Source organism: Chanodichthys erythropterus, chromosome 11 (genome assembly GCF_024489055.1).
Source record: "Chanodichthys erythropterus isolate Z2021 chromosome 11, ASM2448905v1, whole genome shotgun sequence".
NCBI lineage: Eukaryota > Metazoa > Chordata > Actinopteri > Cypriniformes > Xenocyprididae > Chanodichthys > Chanodichthys erythropterus.
The window spans coordinates 47,781,393-47,799,365 of NC_090231.1; the positions used below are offsets into that span (position 1 = coordinate 47,781,393).

Here is a 17,973-nt window from a genome sequence, read left to right on the forward strand (position 1 = left end):
ATTGTACTATGGAATGGTCTGAAAAACCAACAGGAAAAATACAAGAGTTTTTAAAAATACCAGCATGATGCTTAAACACATAAAATCTATCCAATCTTGCCAGAGATAAAACATTATCACGTGCATGTGACCAAGTATACTGTCTTTTATCCTCATGAAAAAACCTCCATACATCAAGTAACTCATGCTTATTAATTATTCGAATGAGACGTTTTCTTGAGGGCATATGGGGTTCAATATGATTTCTATCACAATTACTTACTGTACAATTAAAATCACCGCCCAAAAATAAATACTCATCATTAGAAACATCTTGTAAAACAGAACATAGTTTATCTAAAAACAACATCCTATCAATGGTTGAGTTGGGGACATACACACAAATAAAAACAAAATTATAATTCTCCACTTGTGCTCTCACTTTTAAAAGTCTGCCCTTCAAAAACTCCTCAACTTGGTACGAGATCGGATTAAATGTTTTTGCAAACAAAATTGCTACTCCTCCACTTAACGTGGTGTTCTGACTAAAAAAAGATAACCCTTCCCATTCCTTCATCCAATCATTAACATTATTCACATCACTATGCGTTTCTTGAATCAAAGTAACATCTATTTTTTTCTGCTTAATAATTTCATACAGCTCAGCTCTTTTTCTATAATCTCTAGCACCATTAACATTCAAGGAGGCAATCTGCACTTCAGCCATACTTAAATAAAAGAACAACCAAAAATACACAAGCAAACCCAAATTACTAATACTATTAGGCCTAATCCTCATTTTCATTTAAATCTATACCAACTTTCCTCACAATCTTTTTCAAACGGTAGACTTCCTTGTTTGAAAGGCACCCTTCTGCTATTTGACTTTTGGCTTTGTCATAAAACTGCTTTAGATCAGGGAAATAATCCTTTACAATCACTCCTCTTTTGTTTTTTGTGATACTAAGAAAACGTTTTATGTCATCAACTTCATAGTTTCTGCTTATACCTTCAGTCTGCGACAACACTATACTTGAATCAGACATTTCACTTTCACTTTCTGACTCTTTCTGCTCATCGAGTACATCTTTTTTTAAACACTTTGCACTACTGATCTTTTCCACATTTTTCCTTTTTGTCGGCACTTTGAACATCTTATTCTCTGTTTCTAACTCAGACACATCTTCTTCCCTCACGTTTTCTACATCACTACTCAATAATCCAGTTTCTGTATTTGGAGAAATTTCTGAAGTATCCCTACCTTCATTCATTGATTCCGTTGAGGTCGATCCAGCTTCCACAGGCCCCAAGACAGATGTTCCTTCCCCAGAAAGTTTATCCGCGGTCGGCACCATTTCGGCCGGACCGACCTCAGACGGCTTTACAGTAGGCCTGTCGTCCTCATTTGCAGCACTATCCTTACTACCTCCAGCAACGGTACTCTTGTCAGGGCATGAACGGATTAAGTGGCCCGATTTACCACATCCAAAACATTTCATTCTGTCAGTAGTTACAAACACTACGTATTCAAAATCATCCACACGGAAATTTAGTGCCAAGTCCAGTTCAGCGTCATCTTTGATAATCATGAATGCGAATCTCCTAAATGAAACAATGTTTCAATAAAGGAGACTCACACCCGATCGTGATCTTTTTAATTGGCGAAACCAACTTTCCATAACGAGAAAGCGCTTGTGACAAAATATCATCACTGAGGAAAGGAGGAATATTCGATATCGTGACTTTCTTTGATGGTAACATCAGAGGCAAAACAGGTGTAAGTGTTTCATCAATGATTATTCCTCGCGCAACCACCTCATTTGCCCTTTCCACTGTATTAAAAAAAAAATCACGGTCGCGTTATTCATTCTGGATGCAGAGAGAATGTTTTGATGGCCAACAACTTCTCCTACACCCAGACAGCAAGCCTCCACACTCGCCACGGAAACTATTTTAACTCCGTGACGCCGTGTGAGGATATCAAGCCCATTCCCGCTTTGAGCTGCCATGCTTTCTAAGAAAGCAGGCAGCACAAAACAAAACACACGCAAGATAAATACTAAATCAAATAAACAAACTTTCAATTAAAAAAAAAAAAAAAGAAAAAAGAAAGGAAACACAAAAAAGCAAATACACGCGCTCACACTCACTAAGCTCTCACACACGCTCCACAAAACGCCACGCATGCGCATAGAGAGAGAGAGAGAGAGAGATCATTCTAAAGCCCTTAAAAACCATGAAGTGAACACTGAAAAAAGCCCCCTGATTCAGATGGTCCTGAGGCTGCAAAACCTAACTAACATGACTAACAACAGCCAGCCTCAGGACACTGACACCCTCAAACACAGAATTCGGCCCAACCAAATTACAAAAGCACAAAAAGACAATTACCTGACCTATTGGACTGAAACAACAGAAAAACAAAGTAAACTTGAATGTTATTTGGCCCTAAATGGAGACTACACCACAGCAGAATATCTGAGTACAGTGAAAGACTGTAAATTAAGAAGAATACTGACGAGGTACAGACTGAGCAATCACACGCTGACTGTAGAGACGGGCAGATACAGACACAACTGGCTGCCCAGAGAGAGACGCATCTGCCCCTACTGTGACCTGGGAGAAGTGGAGACAGAGCAACACTTCCTCACCAGCTGCCCTAACTATGAGGAAATCAGAAAGACATTTTATCCAAAATTTGAAATACTTTGCCCTAACTTCATAAAAGTAAACAATAAAACACAACTTCAACATTTATTAGGTGAAAAAAGAGATTGTATCCTACTAGCAGAAAGATACATTGATACCTGTCACAAAAAGAGGGAGGAGTCGACTACAGCGCTCACACACACACACAGAATTCTAAATTGTTCATAGAATTCTAAATGTTGATTGATTAATTGTTCTGCTTTTTATGTTTCTATATGTACTTGTGATTCACTGTATGTTGATGATAGAAATGCTTTGGCAATACTTTGTAACATGCCAATAAAGCACTTTTTGAATTTGAATTTGAGAGAGAGAGACGAGAGGTCAGATGTCTGCTGTACGCAGATGATCTGGTCCTGCTGTCCCGCACACCTCCAGCGGTCTCCAGCAAAGCCTGTCCCTGCTGGAACAGTACTGTCAAGAGTGGGCCCTGACAGTCAATCTGGACAAAACCAGAGTAATGGTGTTCCAGAAAAAGGCCAGATCTCAGGCAAACAAACACCAGTTCACTTATAAAGCCCAGGTCCTACAGCATAGCACCAGCTACAGTTCTCTGGGCATCGACATCTGTCAAAACACTGAGTGAAAAGGCTCGGAGGGCTTTTTATGCTATAAAGTCACGATGCGGTCACTTAAAATTACCCATTAGAACTTGGATAAAAATATACAATTCAATAATTAAACCAATTCTTTTATATGGATGTGAAATTTGGGGACCAGTACAAAATTTTAGAAATTGGGATAAAACATCAGTAGAAAAACTACAATTGGAAATTAGCAAAAACATTTTAGGGGTTCACAGAAGCACATCCAACGACACCTGTAGGGCTGAATTAGGTTGAGATCCAGAAGAGATGTGTTCAGTTCTGGCATCACCTCCATCAGTCTGATCCTGATTCAGTCCAATATAAAGCCCTCCTCGCCAATGAAATCTCAACAGAATCTCATCCTCTAAACACACTCGCTCTTCAACTTGTCCATGAAACTCAATTCCCAATTGACCACAGCTACAACCCTAATACTATTATTAAAGAAATTGACAAAAATCTAAAAGATACTCATGATGAATCACTAAAAGCACATTTTGAGATCCAAAATAAACTCCAATGTTACTCAACCCTAAATAGAACCACTTAATTGGCAAATTATTTATTAATCAAACAATTTAAAGAAAGACAAATCCTCTCCAAATACAGATTAAGTGACCATGATCTAGAAATAGAGAGAGGAAGACAGAGACAAACATGGACAGTGAGAGAGCAGAGGATCTGTAGACACTGTGATCTACAGCAAATAGAGGATGAGAAACACTTCCTACTCATCTGTCCTAAATATCACAATGCAAGAGAAACATTTCTCTCCATACTTGGAACACTATTTCCATCATTCATTGAACTGAGTGATACTGAGAAAATGCTCTTCATGCTTGGTGAAGATGATAACACAGCTACACTAGCTGCAAAATATGTGTTAGCCATTCACAACATTAGAGATGGATAACTCTCTAGAGACCTGCTTTATTTATTAATTTACTAAGATGGATTTGTTTACATGCTGCATGTAACATGATGTATAATTATATGTTTTGTTTGTTTATTTTATTATTTATGTATGTTAATGCTTTGGCAACACACTGTGATTCACAGTCATGCTAATAAAGCTCATTTGAAATTGAAAATTGAAATTGAGAGAGAGAGAGAGAGAGAGAGAGAGAGAGAGAGAGAGAGAGTAAGTGTGTGTGTGTGTGTGTGTGTGTAATAAACAAAAGACGTAACAGCCACACTATTTAATAATTTTAGTTTAATATTGTGATGTCTTGTGTCCCTCTTCGTTTACTTTGTTGAGCTTAGGGGGGAAGGGAATGGATAGCCGTGTGACGCGGCGCTGGCTTCAGTTAGGTCCTGTAAGCAGATGTAAAAGGCCTCCTTTTAAAACTTACAGTTCATTCGTTGACGTCTTTTCTTTTGACCATTCTGGAAGAAATCTGTTAAATATGTCTGGAAGAGGCAAAGGCGGTAAAGGGCTCGGAAAAGGAGGCGCTAAGCGTCATCGTAAAGTTTTGCGCGACAACATCCAGGGAATCACCAAACCCGCCATTCGTCGTCTGGCTCGCCGCGGTGGCGTCAAGCGCATCTCCGGTCTGATCTACGAGGAGACCCGCGGTGTGTTGAAGGTGTTTCTGGAGAACGTTATCCGCGATGCCGTTACCTACACAGAGCACGCCAAGAGAAAGACCGTCACCGCCATGGATGTTGTGTACGCGCTGAAACGACAGGGACGCACCTTGTATGGCTTTGGAGGTTAAAAGTCTGAAATCAAGAAAAACTACACCAACCCAACGGCTCTTTTAAGAGCCCCCCACTCTGTCATATAAAGAGTCATATATCGAGTTATGTTGGTGATTCATGTCGTACTTCTAAATAAATATAAGCTTCTGAATGAACCATGAAAGTATATAAATCATGTAAAAAATATTGGCTTTTTAGTAGCCGTTTTTAATTTATTTGCATTAAGATCTACATTTTATTTCTACTTAAGCTGAAACTTAAACTGAAAAAGTATTTATAATGGTGTTGCTTCACTGACTGAGATTTGTCTGATTTTATTATATGACTTATTTTTTTGTTATTTGCTCTGAATGAAACATTTACAAAACGAAAAAGGGGAAAAAATACAACATATTGTTTAAGAGAGAGTTTTATGGTAAAAGCGATTTTAAAAGACTTAGTTTCCAACTTCTCTACACAATCGTGCAGAATATTGTCTTTTCAAAACTTTTTAAATACGAAAATAAAGGTCGGGAAATGAACAAAGGAAACTGAGTCCTGAACACAGAGGTCCTGAAACATGTGGCGGTAGGCAGGGCTATCATTTTACGGCCTGTAATTGGCCCTCGTTTCGCTCGTGGTGCTTTGAGTTGTCCAATGAAATACGGGTTTATGGGTTTTGCCTATGAAATCAGGCAATCAGAAGGTTCCCGTATCTCTTTGAAAATTAGCATAGGGCAGTGAATAAATTCCTTTGTGTCGCATTAACGCTCACATCGAGTCGTCAGTTTGGACATCACGCAGCGTTATGCCTGAACCAGCCAAGTCTGCGCCAAAGAAGGGCTCCAAGAAGGCCGTCACGAAGACCGCCGGTAAGGGAGGAAAGAAGCGCAAGCGGTCCAGGAAGGAGAGTTACGCCATATATGTCTACAAAGTCCTGAAACAGGTTCATCCTGATACCGGCATTTCTTCCAAGGCGATGGGCATCATGAACTCCTTCGTCAACGACATCTTCGAGCGTATCGGCGGTGAGGCGTCTCGACTCGCTCACTACAACAAGCGTTCCACCATCACATCGAGAGAGATCCAGACCGCCGTGCGTTTGCTGTTGCCCGGTGAGCTGGCCAAACACGCCGTGTCTGAGGGCACCAAGGCCGTCACCAAGTACACCAGTTCCAAATAGAGAATCAACCGAGACACTGAATCAGCGAGAAGAATCAGCGACCCAAAGGCTCTTTTAAGAGCCACCCATCTTTTCATTTAAAGGAGCTTTTAATGCTTGTATGATTCGGTATAGTTCTTGGTCCGTTTCAGCAAAATGCAGTTGCAATAAGATCCTGTATTGAAGTGTTTTTTATATTTATATATATATATATATATATATATATATATATATATATATATATATATATATATATATATATATATATATATATTCAGAGTACACATGTTAGCAGTTCTGTACGAGAAACAATTGAAAAATGCACTTTAAGTGAAACAAGATTATTTGTTAAATATTAATTGTAGCTGTTTTTTTTTTTTCTGTGATAGAAAAACATCTTTGATTATGCTTGTCACTACACCATATTTTTATAAATTCTACAAAATCTTAGACTCCTAAGCCTTCATCTCACAGCATGACAAATTAACCCAGACTTCTAACTACAATAGTTTATCCAGTTTTATGTATGGTTCAGTCACATAAAGTGATACATGGTATACTATAGAAACTACCTACTTGATTGTTTATATCACTGTCAAATGTGAACTATATCACCGCTGTAAACTGCTCAGCTGTGCTATTTTGAGACCCCATGAAATACAAACTAAAATGTGCTTTTAATATATTATCTTTGTATTTAAAAAAAAAAAAAAAAAAAAAAAAAACTGTTACCACTTATAGTATGCTTGAACCCATAAAGTGGTAACTAAATACTTTTTTAATACATAGTATATTAAAAGCACATTTAAGTTCATATTTCATGGTGTCTTAAAATAGCAGTTGAGTACACAATGTTAAGATTATCTAAAATTCTTCTTTAGTATACATTTAGTAATTGAGTACAAAATTAATGCATGAAAATAGAGCACTTTAAGTGCATTATAGAAGTGTAGTGTTTGTTTTGTTTTTTCAAAACATCAGAATTGTTTGTTGAGAAAATCAAACCACTAACTGCTCTTCATTCTTCTGGTTTCCAAGCCTTTCCAAGCATTCACACATTCATCTGTGTTCAGTGACACTGCTAAAACTAGGGTTGCCAAATCACACATTTGGATTAAAATATGCATTTTCCTTATCTATAATTTAGACATTAAGCCCACCGGCAACTATAGTTGCCGCAGTGTGTAGTTGTCATTTTCCTCTTGTTTTTTTTTTTTTTAGATGTTTTCCATGTTTATATGACATGCAAGCAAACAACCAAATAAAGGATTTCAAGAACAAAAAAAGGTATTCACTTCCTTCCTGTCACATGAGGCTGTCAATTTCCAACCCCTACTTCCAGGAAGCATAGCAATGCCTTTGCTATCCCCTCCCAAAGAAAAGTAATTTTCATGTTAATATTAAGAATTTTTTTTGACCTATCTACATAATCGTGAAGGTCTCGGGAATCATCCAAACAAAACAAATCTTACAAAAGATCAATAGTTTTTTGTATACTTAGTCAAAAGTCCAAGCGGCAATAATAGTTGCCGGTGGGCAAATGACTTGTAAGTACATATATCATGGGGAAATGGGGTATACTGTGTTCAATGGGTTAATAAATCAAGGTTATTTGTCTTGTTTAGTGCTTTTTGCTTTCATAATATTTTATATTGTTATTTGTTTATTTATTTATTTTTTGTTTGTTATATGTGACCCTGGACTACAAAACCAGTCATAAGGGTCAATTTTTTGAAATTGAGATTTATACATGCTCTGAAAGGTGTATATATATATATATATATATATATATATATATATATATATATATATATATATATATATATATATATATATATAAAGCTTTCCATTAATGTATGGTTTGTTAGGATAGAACATTTGGCTGAGATATAACTATTTGAAAATCTGGATTCTGAAGGTGCAAAAAAAATCTGAGTATTATAATATTGAGAAAATTGCCTTAAAGGGTTAGTTCACCCAAAAATGAAAATTCTGTCATTTATTCTGGCTGATGCTCGCCTTGGATTTGATCTGATGGAGGCAAAAGAAACATGACCTCTTTGCGTATTTTAGTCTCAAATGAAAGCCCAGAATCTCTGCTTGGTGTTCACTTTGTTTTATTTTGTTTTATTTTACTGCTCCAGTTTTGCCCAAAATGTAAGAGAAGAAAACACAAGCATGAGCGGCTCGTGGAGGCGCACAGACGAGCAGGGCAGGTTGGGTCTACGGTTCTCATGAGTTGTTTAAAGGGTTAGTTCACCCAAAAATGAAAATTCTGTAATTTATTACTCACCCTCATGGCGTTCCACACCTGTAAGACCTTTGTTAATCTTCAGAACACAAATTAACCCTTAAATGCATGACTGTTTCGCCAATCATTCTTACATATTCGGGTCGTTATCGACCCGGATCAATATCTAACATGGAAGGATCTCTACCTGTCGCGATAATATAAAACTCCTCTGATATTAGAGTAACAATTACAGAAGAATAAAATAAATCATATTTTGTTACCTTTTGGAGCTTGAAAGGGCTCATTCTGAGCAGATGTTTTATGCCATCATCACTGTCCTCATCAGAGCTCATTTCCCAGTAAATTCAGCAAATAATGGGCTAGTTTTATGTTTCTGATCAACGAATATGAGCCCATTCGCGATCTCAAACGTATTCTCAAAACTATTTCATTTTCAACATCTTCAAAATCAATATTTCTATCACTAACAGCTTCACCAGATCAATCCAGTAACAGTTACAGTCATATTTCATTGCGTTCAGTACTTACTCTGCAGTAAATCACTGAGCCATTTCATGTTGTTTTTATTATTTCGTTTTCTGTTTGAATGAGTCGTCACTTCATCATTGTGTATCAGACACTGCCACCTTGTGGAATAAAGGTGAATCACACTTATTCCGTCATCTAAGATTAAATTATTGTTGTGCAGAAAAATATATGTACACTCATACACACCTCGGGTCGTTTGCGACCCTATACAATTTTTACAAAAAATGAATACAAAAATAGGAATTCTTTTATAATTTTATGATTTTTTTCTTGTTATATTCTTTATAATGAATTGAGGAATACCAAGAAAGTTGATGTCTAACTTTAAAAAATGAACGAGGAGGAGGGTAGTGAATGACGTCCCGGGTCACAAAAGACCAGAGGTATGCATTTAAGGGTTAAGATATTTGTTGAAATCCAATGGCTCAGTGAGGCCTGCATAGCCAACAATGACATTTCCTCTCTCAAGATCCAATGTACTAAAAACATATTTAAATCAGTTCATGTGAGTGGTTCAATATTAATATTATAAAGTGACAAGAATATTTTTGGTGCGCTAAAAAAAACTAAATAACGACTTATATAGTGATAGCTGGTTTCAAAACACTGCTTCAGGAAGCTTCGGAGCGTTATGAATCAATCAGCATGTCGAATCACCGGTTCGGAAAGCCAAAGTCATGTGATTTCAGCAGGCAGTTTGACACACGATGCGAATCATGATTAGATGTGCTAATTCATAATGCTCTGAAGCTTCCTGAAGCAGTGTTTTGAAATCGGCCATCACTATATAACTGAACCACTGTACTCACATAAACTGATTTAAATATGTTTTTAGTACATTAATGGATCTTGAGAGAGGAAATGTCATTGCTGGCTATGGAGGGCTCACTGAGCTATCAGATTTCAACAAAAATATCTTAATTTGTGTTCCAAAGATTATCAAAGGTCTTACAGGTGAGGAACGGCATGAGGGTGAGTAATAAATTACAGAATTTTCATTTTTGGGTGAACTAACCCTTTAAGAGCGCAGCACAGCTTGAGTGCTATTCATTGCTGAACCAAGACAGCATTTAAAAGACTGTAGATCCGATCAGACACACACACAGAGAGAGAGAGAGCGATGGCAGAAACCGCCCCAGCCCCGGCTACTGCTACCCCAGTCAAAGCGTCCAAGAAGAAGTCAGCTGCAAAAGCCAAGAAAGCAGGTCCAGGCGTCGGTGAGCTCATTGTTAAAGCCGTGTCCACATCCAAGGAGAGGAGTGGCGTGTCCCTCGCCGCCCTAAAGAAAGCTCTCACTGCCAGCGGCTACGACATGGAGAAGAACAGCTCCCGTCAAGATCGCCATCAAGAGCCTGGTGACTAAAGGCACCCTGATGCAGGTCAAAGGGACTGGCGCGTCGGGCTCATTCAAGCTTAACAAGCAGCAAACTGAGACCAAGAAGCCAGCCAAGAAAAGCAGCCCCTAAAGCGAAGAAGCCCGCTGCCAAGAAACCCGCTGCTCCCAAAAAGCCCAAGAGCGCAGCAACAAAGAAGCCCGCGGCTAAAAAATCACACAAGAAGACCAAGAAACCCACTGCCACAGCCACTAAGAAGGCAGGGAAGAGTCCCAAGAAAGCAAAGAAGCCAGCAGCCCCCCCAAAAAACAGCCAAGAGCCCCCAAAAAGCCAAGACTGCCAAACCCAAGATGGCAAAGTCTAAAGCAGCCAAGCCTAAAAAGGCAGCTCCCAAAAATAAGCAAAAGTTCACTCTTTGTTCCCCAAAGCACTTGAAATGCCAATGTTTTACAGCAGTTTAATTTATGAATAAAGTATTTTGTCTTTTTATGTCTTTCCTTCAAACTATGCATATATTTGAAATTGTGAATTAGGGGTATGTACTATAATAGCTTATTTTCTCTCTGGACACAAAATTGATCCCATGAGAAGGGGGTGGGCTTTGGCTGGGTGTTGGAGGAAAGTTCATTGATTGGTTTAAAATCTTAAAAGACTCTAAACCAATGGGCGACTGGCAGCCACACTTTTATTATTGCGAGTAACATAAAATAGAGATGGAATTCTGGCTTTTTAGGGAACCGGATCATTTAGCTCAATAATAAGAGCCGGCTCTTTCAACTCCCAAAACGGCTCTTCATTTAGTACCAAATTTAGTAATGTTTGGCCTGTTGTTGATATGCACATATTTAACTTAAATTATTAAATTATATAAAACCTTTTACATTGTTTGGTAAAAAAAAACAAAAAAAAAAAAAACAATGTAAAAGCATCAAACACTATTCATACATGTGTGAACAATTTATTTATATTAAACTAATCTAAAATAAAACCATTCCAAGCAAATCATACCTAAAACAGAACTCATACAAAATAAGGTTGTTAGTAGACCCTGCTTGATATGATATTTTACTTACAAATTCTCCATTCTACCTTTTATTGTCTATGTTATTAAAATGCATTCAAATGCTACTTCGTTTGCGTGTTACTCATCTTGTTTTCTGACATGACATTAAGGATGATCTTTTTGCCACACTGAACACACGTACTCCATGCACAGATCCCCAGTTCACACTAGCGAATACGATAAAAAAACAAACAAAAAAAACGCTGCATTATGCATGCCAGCCCAATAGTTGGCTGAGGTCACTTTGTAAAAAAAAAAAAGAAAGAAAGAAAAGAATACGTAATAGCACGCATGTGCATGATGTCACAGTTTTCACAAATTCCCGTTTTTGTGGGGGGCGAGGGGTGTAGAGTAACTGTATCATTACAATAATACATGCACAAAACTTATTGAACATAGATCTCATTTTTAATATGATAGTTTAATTCTTACATCTACTATGATACAATATATTGTTAGTCTCAAGAGTACTTATATTAGCCAATACTTTGATCCACATTTAGTATTAGATTGTCCCAGGACTAGGGGTAGAACTTTTGTTCAGGGTGCCAGAGGTTCTGGGTTCTAATCCACCCTTGTGTTATTTATTTTATTTTTTCTCATTAAAACCAAAGATGTTCATCAGTTATTGCATATCTAGAGCAGGGACACGTTTATGTGCATTTTATTTTGTGATTTCACCAGAACGAATAGAGTCTCCAGCCGCAACAGCATTCACACAGAAGGCGTTTTTCTATTATAATGCGCTAGCTTCTGTTTACAGTAGCAAGTTGGCATGACAACTATTTTATTTGACGGCAACATGGTGGAAGAGGCGCTCATAGTGGCTGTGTCCGGATACCCTGAATTATATAACATTTCTTCAAGCGATTATCACAACTTGTTCCTTAAAAAAAGAGCTTGGAGAGAAATATCTCTACTCACCAGAGATATTCAGTGTCAAAGTATTTTGTTATATTTTTTCTGTTGTAAATACATATTTTGGTATCCTACCTGCTTATCTTGTTTGTTAAAACAATAATCTAAAAATAATAATACATAATAACAAAAAATATTTTTACTTAGTAAGTTTCATCAGCTAGATATATTCTATTTTCTGTTATTTTTACACAGAGGAGCAGTGCAGAAGCAAGTGGAAATACCTGAGAGATAAATTTTTAAGAGGAGACAAGAGCAGGACAAGAGAAGTGGAGGTGCAGGGGGAACATTTAGAAAAAGGTGGAAATATATGGGTCTTTTCTTGAGCCCCATGTAAAGGAGAGGACCACTAGCTCCAACTTCAGTCAGGCAAATGAAAGTAAAGAAACAGCAGAATCACTTCTGGAATCAATAGTGTGACCCATAGAAGTAATTGTATTCCTGTGTAGTAGGAGTTTAATTATATATTTAAATATGTACAAATTGATGCTAAATATGTTTTCATTAATCATATATATATATATATTTTATAAGTATTTGCTACTGTTGTAATGTTTCAGATTCAACAAAGGCCAGAGGAAGAGGAGGAAAATCTGTTTAGTGTACAGCATGCTCCAGTCTGTCAACCCTCATCATCAAACAACATCTCTCCCCCAATTCCATGTCCTCCACCAGTTCATCGCTCAGCCACAGGTCAACGCCGCACCTCTACTCAACCGCCAGGACTCTCTCGGTTTCAAGAGGGAGTCTTGGAGGCATTAAGGAAGGATGACGATGAAGATGAGCATTTTTTTAAGAGCCTTTTGCCATCACTGAGGCGCCTAAGCCCGAATAGTAAATTGAGGCCAGAATAAAGCTGCTAAAGGCCCTTCATGATGTGGAGACAAGGCAGCACTCACCGAGCTCATAAACATTGTTATTTTTATTTTTTTTTACTCTACTAGAATAAATGTATAATTGAAATACAGATTAAAACCTTTCTAAAAGGTTTATTTTTCCCCATATCAGTTAAATGTCACACTCAATATATGTATATGTTTGCTTTTTCATGTTTAATTTCTTGACAGAAGAGGAAATAAAAGAATTAAGAGAAAAAAAAAGTTTTGGTCCCAGATTTTTTTTTACTAATATAATTCAATTCAAAATTGTTTTATTGACATGTATGTAATTAATACAATATTGCCAAAGTATTTATACATAAAACAATAATAACAACATCTGTATAATAGAAGAAAACATTATCAAATAATCTAACAAATATATAAATGTGTGGTAATTTGTAGGGTAACTGGAAAAGTTTAATATACAGATAACAGTTTAATATAACAGATTTATATAAATGTACAAATGTTATTTTAATCTTATATGTACACGTTTATAATTGACACAAACAATAATAATAAAAAAAAAAAAATAATAATAATAATAATAATAATAATAAAATAATCATTTTTAAACACATGCATTTTGTAATGCTTTGGACTAATGTTTAGTAATCTCTCTAATCAAGAGACTTTTACTGCATGGGGACTGGTATTAAAGCAAGGGAGATTACACTGCTGTGTATTGCCATGGCACTGCACCAGCAGGTGAGGAGAAATATGTGGTATAAGTGGCCTGCACTGAAAGTGCTTCCCTTGAGGCGTTGTTGCTGGCCATCCTTAAAAGATGTTGAACTGCTGATTGTGCCTCTGCTGGAACATTGGCCTGACATTCGTTGACTTCATCATCACTAGCTTTCCACCGCAGAAAATTGTGCAGTATACATGTTGCTTTAACAACATCCTCAGCCACAGCAGGAGATACTCCGATAATTCTGCGGTAAAGCCTCCACTGAGTGGCAAGGATACCAAAGGCACACTCCACTGTCTTTCTGGCATGTGACAGGCGGATGTTGAATGCTTGTTGTTCTCCCTCTGTGTGTCCAGGATAGGGCCTCATTAGATTTCTTTGGAGTGGAAATGCCTCATCTGCTATAAAAACACAGGGAGTGCACTCAAGATGGTCAGCTCCAGGAAGTGCAGAGTCCTGGAGTAAGTTGAGAGTCCCATGACGTAGGGCTTTCCCAAAAGCAGAAGCTGCCAGGGTTCCCCCCATCACTGCTCCTACCGAAGGCTCCTACATCCACCACCCTGAAACGCCATTGGGAATCAACAACTGCCAGCAAGACAATTGAAAATGTAATTTTCAAGACCTTGTAATTATAATATTGTGAACCTGTGTTGCTTGGAGCTTTGAGGGGCAACACTTTTTATCGATGTCAAATGCCATAGCCAGTGCGATTATTTTCTTTTTTTCCATTTTAAAACTCGTATTTATCAATTCTGCTGTTTGCCTATTTATTTCCATTATTGTCGTTATTGCCTCACGTCTCAAAAGCACGTCTCGAGACCCTCGTGTTCTACGTTGTGCTTTTTTTAAAACCACTCCTGAGTGGTTAAAGGTGCTAAAGAGGATCTTTTCGTCGACTGAGAAACCAAAGACTGTTAGTGAGTTTTTGAAATGAGTGCATGCGTAAGAACAATCCCCCTCCTTCACAGCTCATTTCGAGGGAACGCCTCCAAAAACTCGTGCACGAGTATTGGAACACGAGTGTTTACCACCGGCATTCGCTGTGTCGTGTGAATGGATTCATTATGTCAGACTCGCCGCAGGTAACTCATAATCTGCAGTTGTTACTCCTGTCTCCTAATAAAAACATTGCATGTGGCACCTGTAGAGTGTGGAAAGTTACTGGAGTGTGCAGCCCCACACGTCTTGCACAAGGAACGTCATGGCAGTGATTGACAAGCCAGAGGGTTTTTAAGGCCCTACCTCATGCACAGATGATGTATACTAATATTATTCCTTTCAGTGCACCTAATAAATAGTCTTTTATCAGTTAGTAAAGACAGTTTCAAGTAATATTGCAAAACTGTATAAAACAAAACATCCTCTTTAGCACCTTTAAGCGATAGACTGCACAGTGTGCACGAGCGCCAAGAGAACACTGTTGCGCCACTGATAACAGCGGCAACGAGCACTCAACATGATTTCAAAAACAACACATCCTAGCGCCAGATCACCTATATTATTTAACACAAGCGAACAAATTGCTAAGGAACTAGACATGTTTCTTTTGTATTAGTATCTGTGCCGCTAGATGTTTAAAAAATTGGTGGGGACATGTCCCACCCATCCCACCCGCAAATTACACCTTATGCAGTAATCTATTTAGTAGGGATAATGATATAATGTGACGCAGGTCTCGTTGTGACATGCACAGAATTAGAAGACATTTGCTCGACACACTTAGCTTAATTGATCCAACTGTTGTTTTTGTGGTTCTGAAGATGAATCATTTTTAGGTGATCTATATCCCTTTAATGAGTTATGACACTTAATGTGCTTCCTCTGCTTTTAATTATGTTATAATAAAAGAAAAAAGAGAAAAGCTCAAAACATGTCCACTGAGTTTTATACTAAGAAAATAAAAAGTCACTAAAAAAAAGATTAATTGCGACTTTATCTCAGAATTCTGACTTTTTAACTCGCAATTGAGAGTTTATATCTCACAATTGTGAGTTATAAAGTCAGAATTCTGAGATGTAAAGTCACAATTGCGTGATATGAAGTCAGAATTCTGAGATATGAAGTCTTAATTACGTGATATAAAGTCACAATTGCGTGATATGAAGTCAGAATTCTGAGATATAAAGTCGCAATTACGTGATATAAAGTCACAATTGCGTGATAAATAGTCAGAATTCTGAGATATAAAGTCGCAATTACATGATATAAAGTCGCAATTGCATGATATGAAGTCAGAATTCTGAGATATGAAGTCGCAATTGCGTGATAAATAGTCAGAATTCTGAGATATAAAGTCGCAATTACGTGATATATAACTGACTTTATAACTCGCAATTGCGACTTTATATCTTTATATAATTGCGAGTTAAAAAGTCAGAATTCTGAGATAAAAAGTCGCAATAGAGTGCCCCAGGGATGACGCATTTTTGTAGGCGAAACACAGAAGCGAGTTAGCATTTTAGGACTTCCGGTTCCAACGCCGTAAAGTCTATGGTTTTTTTGAATGGGTTTTTGGTAAATCGCCTGAAATAAGGTCTGTGGTTAACAAAGCCTCTAAATACTTTCACGTTTTGATCTATGACATAAAACACACCAGTTATAACCCACTTGTGATTTTTTAAACTTTTACTGTGTCTTCAAATCGGCGGTTGCTAACAAATTGCTAAAAGGGACTACTTTGGTGGGGACTTTAGACGTCATCATTAAAAACGGGACATTTGGACAGCATTTCTCATGAAAAAGTGGATAAGTATTCATACACAGCGCAGATCATAATCAGTGAGCATGTTTTCTAAATAAAGTTTGAGGACGCTTGGTGGTGACGACGTTGATCCGCGACCATGGTGTGCTGTAGTCCGTTTATAGCCTACTGTTAGCCTTTTATATCTGACGACTTTATTTAGGCTTCAAAATCTATAAATGTTGTGTTAACTTGTAAAGATTATCTTGATAGACAAAACATGTAAGTGTCATAACCCTATGTTAAACACAGAGCTTATTTTCTGCGATTTTCCAAAAGTCTATGGGAAAAATGAATAGGCTTTCAGTCGAGGGAACCCGTGCGCTGCTAACTTCCGGGTTGGCCTACAAAAACGCGTCATCCCTGGGGCACTCTATTGGACTCCAGGCAGAGAAAAATGGATTTGCAGTTATCATTTTGTGTCAAATTTTTGGATTTTAAGGTAAAATCATACCGTTTATATTGTATTGTTATTGTGTTGACAACTCATCAATTATTCCATCTTATATGCTGCATAGTTGGGTGTTTTTAAATAAATATTGACAAAAACTATACAAGTTTTAGGGCTGGACAATTTAACGATATATATAACATTGATATAAGTGATTACTCGGATTTAAACTTACCTATATTGTAGTTATATAAAATATTAACAGGCAGATTTGCTTGTTTCCCCGGCGTCGAAATCACGTCAGGAAACACGATTCCTGGCTGCATGTCAATATCCATGAATTAGGTTTATTTGACAAGCTATAAGGAACACTTTCGAGCCCAACCTTTAGTGTAATTGTTTGTTTTATTTGCGTTTTCGCAGTTTCCCCTATTAAATCCAGTCACGCAGCAGGTTCTTTTACCACTCAGTCCAGCTGAGGGAGCGCGTTCCGGCAGGAAAGTACGGTGGCCGAGAGAGCTCAACGCGCTGCAAATGAGAAAACATCTTCATCAGTTTGACAACACATGCGCTGCAAACTCCACAACACTTACAAATAGTGAAACGCGCTGCAAATAAAGAAAACATCTTCATCAGTTTGACAACACATGCGCTGCAAACTCCACAACACTTACAAATGGTGAAACGCGCTGCAAATAAAGAAAACATCTTCATCAGTTTGACAACACATGCGCTGCAAACTCCACAACACTTACAAATGGTGAAACGCGCTGCAAATAAAGAAAACATCTTCATCAGTTTGACAACACATGCGCTGCAAACTCCACAACACTTACAAATGGTGAAACGCGCTGCAAATAAAGAAAACATCTTCATCAGTTTGACAACACATGCGCTGCAAACTCCACAACACTTACAAATGGTGAAACGCGCTGCAAATAATCTTTATTTGCAGCGCGTTTCACTATTTGTAAGTGTTGTGGAGTTTGCAGCGCATATGTGTTGTCAAACTGATGAAGATGTTTTCTTTATTTGCAGCGCGTTTCACTATTTGTA

General features: G+C 37.6%; 3 protein-coding genes across 3 annotated transcripts; all 3 read left to right on the forward strand.

The window, feature by feature from the left end:
• The first annotated feature begins 4,681 nt into the window (after positions 1-4,681).
• On the forward strand, positions 4,682-4,993 carry LOC137030778 (histone H4). Its single transcript, XM_067401211.1, has one exon. The coding sequence runs from the start codon at positions 4,682-4,684 to the stop codon at positions 4,991-4,993; it is 312 nt and encodes a 103-aa protein (XP_067257312.1).
• A 666-nt stretch (positions 4,994-5,659) lies between these two features.
• Positions 5,660-7,558, forward strand: LOC137030814 (histone H2B-like). The gene has a single exon (XM_067401247.1). The coding sequence runs from the start codon at positions 5,764-5,766 to the stop codon at positions 6,136-6,138; it is 375 nt and encodes a 124-aa protein (XP_067257348.1). The 5' UTR covers positions 5,660-5,763; the 3' UTR covers positions 6,139-7,558.
• A 2,461-nt stretch (positions 7,559-10,019) lies between these two features.
• On the forward strand, positions 10,020-12,976 carry LOC137030779 (histone H1). Its single transcript, XM_067401212.1, is given in 5 exon segments — positions 10,020-10,231; positions 10,233-10,319; positions 10,351-10,531; positions 10,533-10,639; positions 12,775-12,976. Coding segments are annotated over 5 exon segments (789 nt in total).
• Positions 12,977-17,973: the final 4,997 nt, after the last annotated feature.